Consider the following 15,070-nt stretch of genomic DNA (forward strand, 5'->3'; position numbering starts at 1 on the left):
AATATGAGAACCTACATTCCTATCATATATTGGATTGGATTCCTGCGGGTTTTTTTTTTCTATCCGCGTTTTCAGAATCCTGCGAACTAAGCAGGCCCAAATTGTAGCAGCAACACTGCCAGACTGCACTACTACTGTACTTCCATTTCAGTTCCGGAGGAAAGCGCATTACTGCCGCAAACAGCAAGTAGCATGGTAGTACTACAGTACAGTACCGTCCTTCTACAGTACTACAGTACACTGTAAACGTCCTCATCTGTGATCCACAGCTTTTAAGTTCTGGTTGAATTGTGGCTGGGGTTCGTTCAGTTAGAACTGAAGTGTCCTGAAGGTGGCTTGTGTTGATTTACTAAAGCCATTGAGGGCGCTTGAAAGCTATGCAGAATGACAACAGCCCAGCAAAGGAAGGAAGATTTAATCATCCAATAAAATGTGTTATATGGTTGACAATGCTGGCTTCCAGAAACAAATGTTTCGGAAAGCCTGAAAATATGATTGGATCCTAGATGGGGACTGCATGATCTTTGCACAGGTTCTGAGCTCATAATGCCCGATCTGAAAATAAAATATGAAATTCTAATTCTTCTACAACAAAAGCAACATACAAATTCTGTTATAAAGAGCATCACATCTTCAAACTTTAATTAGTTAAGACGGGTAAAGTACAGGCACAGGTATTTTCTCCAGTGGTCCGACAGCCAAACTATGAAGGTTTCTGTGAGGCACACTGCAAATAATTTTACAGTATTGGCCAAACTACCAAGGGACAAACAAAACAAAATGGTGATAGTACAGCACACTGCATATAAATTTACAGTTTTGGCCACACTACCAAGGGAGAAACAAAACAAAATGGTGACACTATAGCAACAGGCCGATAAGGCGGGAACCACTGAAACAGCGAATGAAATAAGACAACATGATCTGTTGCCGGATAGGAGACGTCACATTGTCACAACGAGTAGTGTCAAAAATGATCTTATATTTTGGGACGGAGGGAGCACATTCTAATGTATAGGGTTACCTAAAACGAGCCGTGTGAGCCCTCAAGCAAAGTTTGTGGTACAGTACAGAAGACAATTTCAGGGGAAAAGGGTATTGGATTAAAAATGTTAGCTGTTACATCTCATGAATTGTCATAATATTTCATGAAATTCCAGAATGTGGCATAAAATAACTCTTGTCTACTAGTCTCAGAACTATTCCATCAAAGTAAGCTGGAAGGAGAAATGACAGCAACACACAACCTGTAGATATAGGTTCACGGGGAGGAAATATCATGAAATCTCCATTCTTCTTGCTCAAAATTCCGATCACACTCAACTTCATTCCTTCCGTGATATATCTACAAGTTTGTGCAATCATGTAAGTTTTCGATGGCTCGATCTACAAAGATACAAACAAACAAAAGGTGTGGATATTCAGGACAAATTTGATTACCCTTCCTCAAGACGGATAAGCTGAGCTTCTTCAGAAGAAAGATTTCTTTCTTGTAGCCAACATTTCAAGGTTGAAGATAGATCGGTACTTCTGCTTGTTGTAACCAAAACATTTTCATCGATCAATGGAACAACTTTCGTGTGGTACCCAGCTTTCACCAAGGCTCTTTTACCTGATTTTGCATCTGTTATGTAGAAATCAGCAGCAAACCTCTGCCGAACTCCACAAAATGTTCAAATGAGAAAAAATAGCATATGTCTGTAGTATCTCACTAGGTACTACAAACCGACAATAACGGCAGAAGCACTATAAAGTTACAAAGGTTGACCCTTGGTGCATTTTGTTGCTTACCAATTATTCTGGAAAAGGAGCTAAAATAATAGGGAATACCCTTGGTGCATAGACTGATAGTATGTTTGTAACACAGTTGTGGTGCGTAGACTAGCTTAAGGCACGATAAGCAGAATACATAATCATTACAGAAAAGAAGCAAAATTGCGATGAGATAGGTGCAAGATGAATGAAGTATGTGTGTGGTACATACAAGGATAAATAATCTCTGCAAATTAGATGTAGATAACCGCAGAGCATTCTTACCTCAGCATGTGTCAATTTCCACCTGGAGCAATTATTTTTAGGATTTGCCACCTCAGAACCCCATCTACCACATTTTCTTAGCAGCGTAGATGTGTATACACAGTTCTCCACCTTCTCATATGAAGAAATCAACGAAATATCACCACATGAAACCAGCTGCACAAAAGAAGGAACATTACAACATATATGAGATTAGCACACCATTCTACTCACATGGTAAATGCACAAGGAAAACAATGCTTGTACCACAGCAATGAATCGGCAAGCCGAGAAACCAAAAGGAACGATCATTAGCCTTTAGTCTTTACATAGAAGTTACTTATGTAAGCTTGGCAAATAAAGTAGGCAGCTCTTTTCCCCTTGCAAGATTATAATATCCAGCCAGCGAAGCTTCTATTCACAGCAATCTAATCTGAGAGAACTAACTTTCAAGATAAGGTCAACGAGCATACACCCATCCAAAAGATTGATGCACCTATACTACACGGCACATGAGTGGGATTGCCACAAGATGCGGAAAGGCTACACGTCGCGCGCATTATACTTCACATATCTTATCTTAGAAATCGATACACTTAGTATACTCCATACAAAATGCGACTGAATTTACTGCCCCACCAAATGGCGGCTCAATTTCGGCAGGCACGAGACTTGAGAACAGAACACTTGTTGGACTTGTTAGATCAATTTCATTGCAATTGCGATCGAGAACAGGTAAAATGCATAAGCAATCGCAAAACGTACGCCGGTAATCTTGACGAGCTGGCCGTCGGCGGCGGCGCGGAGGCTGGAGGCCGGGAGCCCGTCGACGAACCGCCGCAGCACGCGGCCGGAAGCCGCGGCCGCGGCATTCCACAGGAGGAACGCGGACACGGCCGCCGAGAGCACCAGCGCGAGCACGAGCAGCACGGGGCTGCGCACGACGGCGAGGACGAGGACGCCGAGCCCGATCCCCACCGCGAGCAGCGCCGCGACCGCCAAGGCCGCCGGCCTCGGGAACGGCGCGGGCACGGGGCGCCCCGCGTCCCCGGCGGTGGCGCAGAGGTCGTTCAGGGCGGCCGCGTTCGCGCCGGCCTCGGCGTCGGCGGTGGCGCCGCGCCGCTTGCCGTCTTCCCCTCCCGGAAGCATATCTGTCAGCCGCTCGGCTCCCTCCGTTGGCTGCGTGCTCCTACTGTGGTCACTGTTTTGCTCCCTGCCTTTTGACCTTTCCGTCCCCTGCTCTTTCCCCGGTGGTGGGCTTGGCCCTGGTTCTGGCGTGCGGTTTAAGGAAAAGAGGAACCAGCGCGGCGCGCATCTTTACGATGACAGGTGGGGACACGCACACCTCAGTCCCACCTACCAGTCATCGGTACATGCGGTACATTAGAGACGGGCCATGGGGTGATGGTATAGGACTAGAAGATGACGTGTGGGCCCGAATATTGCTCGGCCGCTATGTCAGCGAAGGGTGTAGTGCGGTGCAGTGTGGCTACAGAACTGAGACCACGCTATCAGACTTGGCGTGCTCACTAGTCACATGAGTGTGCTCACTGGACTGAGTGACTGACAGTGAAGCAGTTGGCACCGTACGCTGCCACAATGCGATGATACAGGCATATCAGCTCTCTGACGCGTGGGCCCAGAAGCAGAAGCCTTTTTTATTTTTGCGAAATCCAGAAGCAGAAGCCTGTGGTCACGTATACATATATCTAGGATAATCGCTCTCAGCATATATGGTATTGTACTAATTGCCAGCGGTTGATGACGTGGGAGGGGCTAAGCAGAGGAATTAAGGAACTGTCACAGCTTTTCGTGAGCTCATTATTTAACTCCGTCCAACTCCGACCGATGGGCCCTTGAAGTCACAGGTCTAATCTTTCTGATTCTTTCGAGTTTTTAATTCACGCTTGTCCCTAGGCAGACGGCGACAGAAGAGACACACACCGCAGCAACATGCAGCAGCCGTAGGCGTATTGCTACGGTGATCTGCTCTGCTGCATATTCTGAATCTCTGATCTATTGTACCAGTACACTATACGCCGTACCAGCGGTCAACGCTACAGTAGAGTAGTATACTCCTGTACTCTCACAGACCGTACTTTACAGTATACGATATGCTTTTTTATTATAAAATGGACGGAATCACGCGAGCCTTGGAAAGACCTGGAGATGGGTTGTATTCCTTTCGTCCAGATTTATTGGCCCCTTCTATTTTAATTGTATAAATTTTAGCTATAAATATGAATTGTACTCTTTCCATCCAGAATTATTTGTCGCAGAAACTCCTGCGACAAGCAATTCTGGACGGAGGCAGTATGTCACAAAAGTTATATCCTCGAATGACTCTTTTGAATACAAATCCAATGTCATACTTTCTGTAACATATCCCATATTTTGTTAGCTATGTTGATAGTTTGGCCAAAAATATGAAGGATCCCAATAAATCTGAACGTAGTCAATACTTCTTTCGTCCGGAAATACTTGTCGAATAAATTATTTCTCCGACTAGTATTTGCGGACGGAGGGAGTACAAAATTTGATAAGGTTTACATGCAGGGATGGAGCCAAGGAAGACTGTATGACAAGGAGGTGTGGCAAATTATCGTTGCACCAATGTTTGGGAGGGCCTAAACCATTAAAACACAATTTGTTTTCTGTTCTTAAAACGTCATATTAGTATCTCTAAAAATGCTTTTGTATATGTGCATACGCTTTCTCTTTCCTCCTCCACAAGAAAAGATCTTCCTCCTCCTCCCGTCGGTGCCGCCATCGGTCCACCACATATTCGATGGCCTTTGGGTCATGTAGGTGCGGAGGACCTCGGCCCCCGCCGGCGGGAGGGACCCGTTCTCGTTATTGTTAGGTTTGGCGTCTTGGTTGGGGTTGTGTCGCAGCGCGTGTCCCTTAGTAGGAATAATGTCTCCCACATTTTATCTCCGTTCCGATGGTGTGTTTAGCTTCGTCGGAGGGCGTGTGGAGGTGTGTCTCCGCCGGATCTCGTGGGATTCAGTCGGTGCTGGTCTTCGCTGGATCCATTTGGATCCGGTCTTCGTTCGTCTTTGTTTGGGTGTTTTCAGGTTTGATCCTTCCGATCTGCAGCTTGCTGGTTTGTTGCTTTATTTATAAAGCGGGGCGAAAGCCTATTTCGAGAATGGTTGTTGCTCTAGTGCGCTAGTCCTATGGGGCCTTAGCACGACGACTTCCCGACTGTCTACTACAGAAGGTTTGTTTGGCTTCGACGAGGGAGGGCGATGACGGCGGCGCGCTTTCAGCTCGCTCTAGTGCTTGTAGTCGTCGCTACATGGTCCATGGACCTCGTTGTAATTTTTCTTATTTCTGATATTCTTTGTGCTGCCATGATTGAATATGAACAGATTGGAAGTTTCTCGCAAAAAAATTATTGTATAAATATTGGCCTGGCCAGGATCCAGATCGCCTCCCCAAGTGTGCCACACTTTGTCAGGCCACAAGTTAGACAAGTTTAACTGAGTTTGCCTTTGCAGCCACACTTATGGCAAGATTTCTTTCATACAAATCGGACCCTAAATGTCATTGAATCGAAAAATTATGATAAGATCATCTCGGGTGTTGCAAAGAGTGACACCAATTTTGATTGTCTCACCTTAGACATATGTGGCAAATAATTATGGCAGATGCTAACAAATTCCGTATATGAACCAAACATGCCCTTGCATTGTAACCATGCGCCCAACATGGCCAAGTGTAACCAAAACCTAGGGGTGGAAAAGTAGGTGGTTTATTTTCTAAAATTCAAACATGTCTATCTTATTAGGTTCTTTTTGACTAGCCTCGAGGATGGATAGAAGAGATATGGATTTTTCTAAAATCTAATTTTGTTTGTCTTAATTTCATGTGAATGAATTATCATCTTAAATTAAAGGAAGTAACATTTCACCTACATACCGTCGATTAGAGTAGGCCTTTAGACTTTTTTTCTTTCATTTAGATTTCATTTTATTTTGCAAGAAAAAAATAAAATGGGAAAGTGGCACAATAAGTATTCACAAAGATATATGGTAAAAAAACTAACAATCTTAATTTGGGTCATGAAGGTTATAGCCGGATTGTGCGATTGTTCCTCAAAAGCTAGAATCAAGTGAGTGTATGTGAGCGACTTCGACTGTACTGTGTTAAAAAAAGCTAGAATCAATAAATTTTCTAATTTTCCATTTTTTCTCTTTTATTTTCTATCTTTTCTTTTTCCTATTTTTTTATTCATATTCTTTTCTAGTCTTCATACATGATTCATTTACTTCTTTGTATTATATATTTCTTTTCTTTCCATTTTCATTTTATCCTATTTTATTTTCCTCACCTCTTTTTAATGTTTGTTGCCCTTCTTATGAAATGTGTTTGTGGTATTTCTTTTCAATGAATCTATGTATTTTTTCTAGATAGATAAATTTTATATGAATGGTGTATTTCTCATCTTTGTTCACATCACATATGTTTACTACTTTATTTGACAAATATGTTTAGTAAGTTAAGTGAACATTTTTGTTGCACATGTTTTTTAGAAACACTTTCTAATTTCATTCATACTCGTAGCCATTACATGTACACTATTTTGGATTAAAGATCAAATAAAATACAAAGTAACTCCTTCAACTAAGAGTTATAGTGATATCTCTTAGAAATATCTTCTACGTGGTATCAATCTTTGTAAGACAAAATACTCCCAAGACTTTGGTAAAGAGGATGCAATTAGACAGGAGTAATGATTTTAACCATCACTCTTTCACCTACATGAGCTTGATTGCCAACAAAAGTTTTTGATAGTCCCTTGAGTCACCCATTCAAAAAGACAAGAAGCCTTGAATGATGAACATACTTGGATCTGGGATGACCCCTCCCCCTAGAACTCGTTGAATCACAAGATCGTCACCATGGTGTCGAGGAAAGATGTCAGTTCCACATATAATCAAACCAACAAAAAACAGTTTGACACAATAACATAAACTCATCATATCTGAATAATCGATCGGCAAGGACACATACCCTTCTTGCTTCATGCCAACGCTAAAAAGAACGAGAGCATTTTATTCACACAAAACTACGATCCACTACATGTTGATGAAAAATACAAAACTTTTGAAGATCCGACACCTCCCCTCCCCCCCCCCCCCAATCTCTTAGTGCCAACATGACATCCAAAGGCAAGGGGACTAAGTTTATCTCTCGTGGCAGCGAAAAAGAGCCCATATATGAGGCATAAGTCATTTGCTCGGCAGTTCGTCGCATAAGTTTTTTTAGACAAAGTTGCATGAGTCATTGGATACAAAGAGGGAGAATGCTTCATGTGGACTGGCCCAATTTGGTGTTGTGCTAGGTATTGCTCAACCACCGCCATTCAGTTGACATTTATTATTTTATTTTTTCATTTTTCTTGTTTTCAATTATCTTTTCTTTTTCTTTGATTTTTTTTATTTTGAATTTTCTGGGCCTTTATTTCATTTTTAGTTGCCTTTTATTTTTATGTTCTTATGTTTAACTGATTTTTGGGGGGTTTTGCGGTTTTCCTCCTATTTTTCATTTGTTTTTTCCTTTTTATATAAACTATGTAAAAAATATTAAATATAGATGAACACATTCCCGATTCATGCTGAACATTTATACATTTAATATTTTTAATATATTATGAATATTTCATTTTACAAAAGCATACTCCCTCCGTTTGCAATTACTTATCGCGGAAATGGATAAAAATGAATGTATTCAGAACTAAAATACGTCTAGATACATCCATTACTCTGATAAGTATTTCCTAGCAGAGGTGTATTGAACATTTTTATTTTTTTGCATTTTCCATAATACTTCTCAAAATATCTAAAATCGCTCTAACGATATTTTAAAACATCTCTTCAGATTTTTTCTAGAAAATCTAAAATAGAAAAAGGAGACGTAAATGGCCACCCCACTTCCAACCCATATAGGTTGGCGTGGGCGTTTAGTTGCAGAATATAGGAATATTATTAATGTGGTTGCCACTTATGATTATAGGCTCATGGGCTTACCATATTAAAAAGACATCACGCCTACCAACCAGGCCCAATTACTTACTAGTAGATGGGCTTGCCCAGTTATTCAGATTTTCTTGTTTTTTAAATCACTACTAGTGTTTCCTTTCCCATGTTATTTTATTTATATACTTATTTACCTATTTCTTTTAAAATTACTCTTTTTATATTTTATGTTTTGTTTCAAGTTTTAGCACTTTGTGTATGAAATTTTGTTTTTCATTGTTATTACTTTCATGGAAAATATATGAACATTTTCTTAAAGTAAGCGGACCTTTATTTCCATATATATGAAGATTTTGTTTTAAACTACATGGATGTCTATTATGAGATACGTGATTTCTTATTACATGAACATTTGCTTTGAAATGCACGGGAATTTAAAGTCAATATTAAACAAGTTTTACATATAACACGATGTATTTTTACACAATTCTTTTTTTTTGTAAGGATTGTTGTTTTACATAAAATTTAGTATGCACAAACAAAATCTCACAAATTGTGTGAAGAATACTCAAAATGAAATGATTTTCATTTATCTGTTAATAAAATCATTTTATGTACAATTTATTAAAGTGAATACTGTTTTGTTATTGTTCTTCTTTAAAGGTATAGAAAAATTACGCGCGGGGGGGGGGGGGGGGGGGGGGGTGTGGCATATTGTATATGCTAATGGGCATCGCTATTGGTTGGCCCATTTAGCTTTGTCTTTGCCTTCACTCTTGCGGCTTACTTTCACCCGGGCACACCTCAGAGCATGTCAAGAAATACTACAGGTTTTATATCATTTATATTTTGTTTGTGTGTGTGTTGGGGGGGGGGGGCAGGAGGAGGAATCTCCACTTGTATATTGATCTCAATTCAAAAGAATGAGTCGGTTTATGTGGGAAACCGGGTCAAAAGCCATGATTTACTTTATGTGGGAAACTAGGTCGAAAACCATACAACACTAGTGGCAAAATATCTTGCCGAAGCAAGCAACCCCAAAAAACACAAAAAAAGCTCCAAGTATAAGTTACAACACAATGCAAAGAATTCAACCATGTAGGGATTGGGTAATACAGCACTGGTTATGTCATGAGCACATGCATGCCTTGTTCGGTTGACAGAGATTTTGAAGAGGATTGGCAGGGATTGATGGGGATCAAATCCCTTGTGAGTCAAAATCCTTCTCAAACCTCCCCAATCCCCTTCAATCCCTGTGGCAAGGGGATTAACCGAACATGGCCGTAAGGAGACACCAACAATGGGGAGTCTGTTGAGGCCAAAAGACATCAGAGAAGCAAACTCAAGGGACACCAAACGAGAGGTCCTGCACCAGCAACACCGAAGACACCGAATTGGATTACCACCGGGAGTTTGTGAAGGGATTAGACGTGGGAAATGAATTTTTACTCACACTCTATTTAACAAGCGTCCCATGGAAAAAATTGGTGGGAGCTGGCTCCCTTAACCCCAGTTGCACTTCCCACTTTAAACTCTCGTTTCTTTTAAGTAGTCAGGGGACCTTTTAATCACTCATCCTTCAACTCCCATTCCAGATCTCTAATTACCAAGGACCAAAATTTGATGAAACATGGTTATCCCGAGCAGTAGAGCCGTGTAAACACTTTTTAATTCCTATTTTGGACCCTAGCTCCATGGAACAAGGCCAGTTTTTTGGCGATCGCTCTCGTCCTGCTCACTGAGCAGCATCGGGGCGCACAGATCCCATAGCTAGTGCCCCCCACTGCCCTTCCCTCATCGCTGTCGCCGGAGGGCGTCGCCAGGCAAAACCCTTGCGGCGTCAGCGCCAGCGGGCCGCTTCATGGCGCGTAATCTGGGCTTTGGCCCGCGACGGTCTTCCTCGGCGTGGCGGCGCCTCCGACAGCGAGGTGGCGCTCGTCGACACGCCCGCCCTATGCCGTCCAAAGGCTAGCTTTAACCGGCCATGGATTCCGAGGCGTCTTCCGGCAAGCCTGCCCCCTACGGGTTTCAGATCTATCGCAAGCGGCCCTGTAGGGACAATGGGCCTGGGTGGGCCTCGTCTGTTCATTAATGTTGGCGGCTGGGGTCGTGGCGAGAAGCTAGATGGTGGTCTGGGCAGCTCCTTGCCTGTTGCTGGGGAGGTTAGTGGTGGCCCCTGTGCATCGAATTAGTTATTGCACTGGAGGTGAGCAGTTTCAGTGGATTGCAGTGCGTGGAGTTGTTGTTGGAGATGCTCCGAGTGAAGGCATGTCCGGTTGTTGCCGGACGGCGGCGGCGGCGCTCGCGGACGTCGTCTCCCGCCTTGGAGGCGCCGCCATGGAGATCTACATGCTCTCCTACACCTGCTTCAAGATCTTTGGGCCAAAGCCTAAGACCCGACATCGGGTTGGGCATGACGTTTTCCTTGTCACATCGCCCTTTGGGGCGTCGTCTGGAAGAGCTTTGATCCCGATCGCGCATTCCATAGGCTGGACGCTCACCTTGCACGGGCTGTTCTGGGGGAAACCCTAGATCTGGGTCTCCTGGACCGGATGACTACGGTGTCTTCTGTGTCATTCTCCCTCCTAGGGCCATGGTTTTGGAGCAGCAGCTGGCTGGAGGGGTTATGAGGTGGAGCGGTGTTGCATCTACCGCAGCGACGGCGGCGGGCGACGTGGCGGAGCGGAGCTTCGGCGACGGACACGTGTTGTTGGACGCGCGCAGCTGGTGGTGTTGTCTGGCGTTGTGGTGGCGTCGACGATAGTATGGCCTGACAAGGTGAATGTGTTGATCGCTCTTGAAGGTGGGATGGTGGAAGATAGCGGTGGCTGGTTCTAGAGCGTGTGCATGCGGTGCTCGTAGAGTGTCTGTTGGACCTGTTGGTGCTCTCGCCTCTCGGTTTGCTGGCGGGCGGCTTGGTGAGGTCACCGGAGTAGATGGTGTGTGTTGATGCGAGGTCGGGGCACATCATCAAGCTTGTAGGTGTAGGGACTATTGCCTCGAAGAAGGTGACTTTGAATTGATCCATGTACTAGTTTTGTTAGGTTATGTTGAACAAGGGGTGTATGCATCGCTTAATGCAGAGGCCAGTGGTTATCCTCCTTTTCAAAAAAAAAAAAACTCCATGTAACAATGTGCTACTGCACAACACATGAAAAATTGCAACCTTAGATGAAAACACTATAGATGGATCCGTAATATGAACTGCCTAAATAAGAATTCTTGAGCATCGATCAACCTGAGTAAACAAGCTGTTAGTCCTTTTTGTCTTGTTTCTAAGCTGCAGACGATTCCATCTTACCGATCAGAGATAGGTGTTTCAAGAACATTCCTTGATTTTGCTTACTATACCATGCTTACACTTGCACGTCTTGCTTAGTTTATCTTCTTTTCATTTTGCGACGTTGCTGAAGTTTCTTCGACTCCACCATGTTTCGGTCAATAAACCAGACTAGATAACGACCTCCCCGAGGCTATCCAAGCCACCGTTCGCCTGAAAAGACAACGCTTTGGCCGGCACGTCTGTTCCCGCGCGCACTGAAAATTGACACTTACCAACCAATCTCCTTTTTTTTTCGTTCGCATCGCCCAAGCCAAGTAAAAAAAAAGTTCTCTCCTTCCAAAGGTGACCCGGGACATGCACATGCACATCGAACAGCAACGGGGATCGGCCGGGGAAAGCCTAGTGGCCGCCGAAGTGCGCCGGCGACCGGGATGTCTTGTTTTGCGCACGGCCGGTGATCGGGCGAGGTGCGGTCGACGGGATGGCACGCGGCGCGGGAAAAGGAGAGGAATCTCCCTTTGCCGGAGAGGCGACGCCGATGGGACGATCGACGCGTCCGAGGTCGACCGGGCCGCGGCAGGCGCGGGTGGCGCCACAGCGGCGCTACCTCGCCATCGGGACGGCGACGCCTGGTCGATCGTGCCCGGCGGGCGCTTCGGCGCAGCTCATCGCTGCCTTTGCCTCGTCTCCGTCAGGCGACGGGCCAGCTCGCTGCTTGATCGGCGCGTGCATGCACATGCTTCCTCCTCGCCGGCTGGCTGCTCTGTTGCCGCTACAGCGGCACCGCTGATCAAGCGAGTGTCTCCCGCTGAACCTGAAGCTTTTTCTCAGAGTGACTAGTTGGATTTCAGTAGTTGTTTGACACGCAGCAGTCAGCGCAATCCAAAGTGCGAGCACTCGTGGGAAAAAAACTAAATACTACTCCGTACGTGCTTAATAATAAGATAACATATCGAATCAGCACTGTGATCAGATTCGGGCATGGACCTGAAAGCGGTGCCATAATCAAATCGTTTGTCGCTCAAGGCCACGAGGGTTTGGGCGGTTAGCCACAGTGGGAGGCACTCGGCTTTTCGCCGCACCTTTCCGGCGTTCTAGAAGATTCCAGCAGCAGTAGAAGGGTTTAAGTTAGAGGCGGTTTCAGCTTTCGATCCGGAGCTTTCACTGGTAGACTCTTTTGCCTTCTTTGAACAAGTCGCGATCAAGTGGAAAAGCACTTGGAGATCACTGAATCACTGATCAAAGGATAAAGTCTTACCATAGCATCAGACCGGCGTCCACGATTTGTCTCGTTCGAATTGGCTGAGCAGGGTTTTTTTTTTAAAACTACTCCAGTAGCTTAGAGTGTGGGAGCATCCATGCTTCTTTTACAAATCTGAAAGCACTTATAACGACCGTATCAGAACACTAATAATAGAACAACGGATCAAAAGATTGCAGTATCCCTATCGCTATACGTGGACCTGTTTTTTCCTCGCAGAAGAGGCGTAGACATCACAGGCATTGAGATTCTTCTACCAGCTCCAATAGCATGAAATGGAAGTGCTTGTTATCTTGAGTTCTTTTATTTTTATTTTTTGAAGGGTTTTATCTTGAGTTCTTGACCAACGTACACAATCGATTTAAATACTGCCACTAAGTAGAGCAACAAATTGTCAAGAGACCAGCATTCTAACACACTGATGGCCATGTTGCTTGATTGCAGAACAATAACAACCAAGCCAGCCCGGGATTCTTCAGAAATACATATATGGCTTGACTAGTACGTAGTCCCTATCCCAAATTCATTTCCAACACAAAATCAGCACGACTTGTCCCGATCGGAGCTAGTCAGTTCTCACCATAAACAAAGGCATGCACAGACCATACGATACGCACTGGCCCGTATTTCTTCGCCGGGGATATTAAACCAACCTGTGCTATCCTCATCCTGCACGTCCACGGACGAACTGATCCGCTCGCGGAGACCTGACCCGCCGGAGAGTTCTCACGAACACGCTCTCCGCCCACATATCATTTCACGTTCCTGTCTTTTCTCACGAACACGCTCTCCGCCCACATATCACTTCACGTTCCTGTCTTGACACAGTCCATGAGGACCCGTATCCACCACCCGTTCCCGGACCATCAGCCCAGAACGTTCTCGCTCCTGCCCCCCCCCCCCCCCCCCCCCCCCCCTTAGGTCCTCTAGGCAGCTAGGCCCCTCTATCTGGCCCCGTTTTCTCCAGAAAAGAGAACCCCGTCTAGCCCCGTATATACGGTGACACGATGTTTTGCAGCGGACAGAAGGAGAAGATCGAAGGTCGACGACGTGCGTGTCGAGTCGAATGTTTTCGTGCTACTAGGCTCCAAAGACAAAAGTTTTGGCGCGTATTCAGCTCCTGTGGATGGATGGAATCGCGACGTACGAGGCGACAACGACCTGCCGACCGCTACTCGTTGGCGTCTCTTTCCTCGACGTGTACTCCGCCCCAAGCGCTCCCGCCAGATCATCCTGCCCTGCGCCTGGCCTGGTCATCATAGGCGAGAGACCCAGGGTTCAGGGGCGTTCATACTTTGATAACTCAACGATCAGGGGCGGTTAGTTATCTAATGATAATGAACGATGTCTAAGTTCCCCAAATTTAAAGGGATGTGAGACTCAGGGCGTGGAATTTTGCAGGAACCGGAAAACGATGTGATTTGCGAGCATGAAAGATGGCGCCAATACACGTGTGTTCACCCGGATATTATTTTTCAGAAATCATATGGAACTGACGGTTTTGGAATGTATTTTGAACGAACGCTCTCAGATGCGTTGGATCCCCACGCGAATCTAAAAACGTTCGCCCCCACCGCCCTCTAGGAGCGAACGGTGGAATGGTCCTACAGACCCCCTTCAAAGCGAACAACACGAATTTTTTATGTTTTTATTCATTCGAACTAGTGGTTACCTAGAGCATGGCAAATGGCAACTGTGTCAACTATAGCATAGAAAATATCTATATTTTTAGGTTTTTACACATTGCCCGTGCTATAGCATGGCAAATTTTGTGCGTTTTAGACTATTTACGCATGACAATTACATACTTCCCAGGACTAGCGGAGTATATGCTATAGCATGACACCTCTTTCTTCTTTCAAAACTTGACATTGCAACTTTTCACACTGTACCACGGCAATTCTCTTGCTGCTACACGGCAATTTCTATCTTGCAACATGACAATTCTTTAAACTGTAGTATGGTAATTTTCTGGACATGTGTGACAATTTTCTTTGTTGTATCATGACAATCCTCTTTTCTAGCATGGCAATTTTCCCCTGCTCAGCATTTGCCATGTCCTCATACCTATAGCATCTCTTTACACAATATGGCAAAAATCTGAACATATGGCAAGTTTCTCTGGTTGCATCTGTTGGGGAACGCAGTAATTTCAAAAAAAATCCTACGCACACGCAAGATCCATCTAGGTGATGCATAGCAACGAGCGGGAGAGTGTGTCCACGCACCCTCGTAGACCAAAAGCGGAAGCGTTATGACAACGCGGTTGATGTAGTCGTATGTCTTCACGATCCGACCGATCCTAGCACCGAACGTACGGCACCTCCGCGATCTGCACACGTTCTGCTCGGTGACGTCCCACGAACTCTAGATCCAGCTGAGGCCGAGGCAGAGTTTCGTCAGCACGACGGCGTGATGACGGTGATGATGAAGTTACCGACGCAGGGCTTCGCCTAAGCACTGCAACGATATGACCGAGGTAGAAATCTGTGGAGGGGGCACCGCGGCTAAGGCAACTGTCAACTT

General features: G+C 45.0%; 1 protein-coding gene across 1 annotated transcript; it reads right to left on the reverse strand.

Moving 5' to 3' along the window:
• Positions 1–1,080: 1,080 nt before the first annotated feature.
• On the reverse strand, positions 1,081–3,227 carry LOC109786225 (uncharacterized membrane protein At1g16860). The gene is made up of 4 exons (XM_020344809.4): positions 2,782–3,227; positions 2,038–2,193; positions 1,441–1,652; positions 1,081–1,345 (listed from the first exon to the last, which is right to left on the reverse strand). Exons 1-4 carry the CDS (start codon positions 3,163–3,165, stop codon positions 1,147–1,149), a joined length of 951 nt encoding a protein of 316 aa, XP_020200398.1. The 5' UTR covers positions 3,166–3,227; the 3' UTR covers positions 1,081–1,146.
• Between the last annotated feature and the right edge of the window lie 11,843 nt (positions 3,228–15,070).

This window comes from Aegilops tauschii, chromosome 2, assembly GCF_002575655.3.
Source record: "Aegilops tauschii subsp. strangulata cultivar AL8/78 chromosome 2, Aet v6.0, whole genome shotgun sequence".
Taxonomy (NCBI): domain Eukaryota; kingdom Viridiplantae; phylum Streptophyta; class Magnoliopsida; order Poales; family Poaceae; genus Aegilops; species Aegilops tauschii.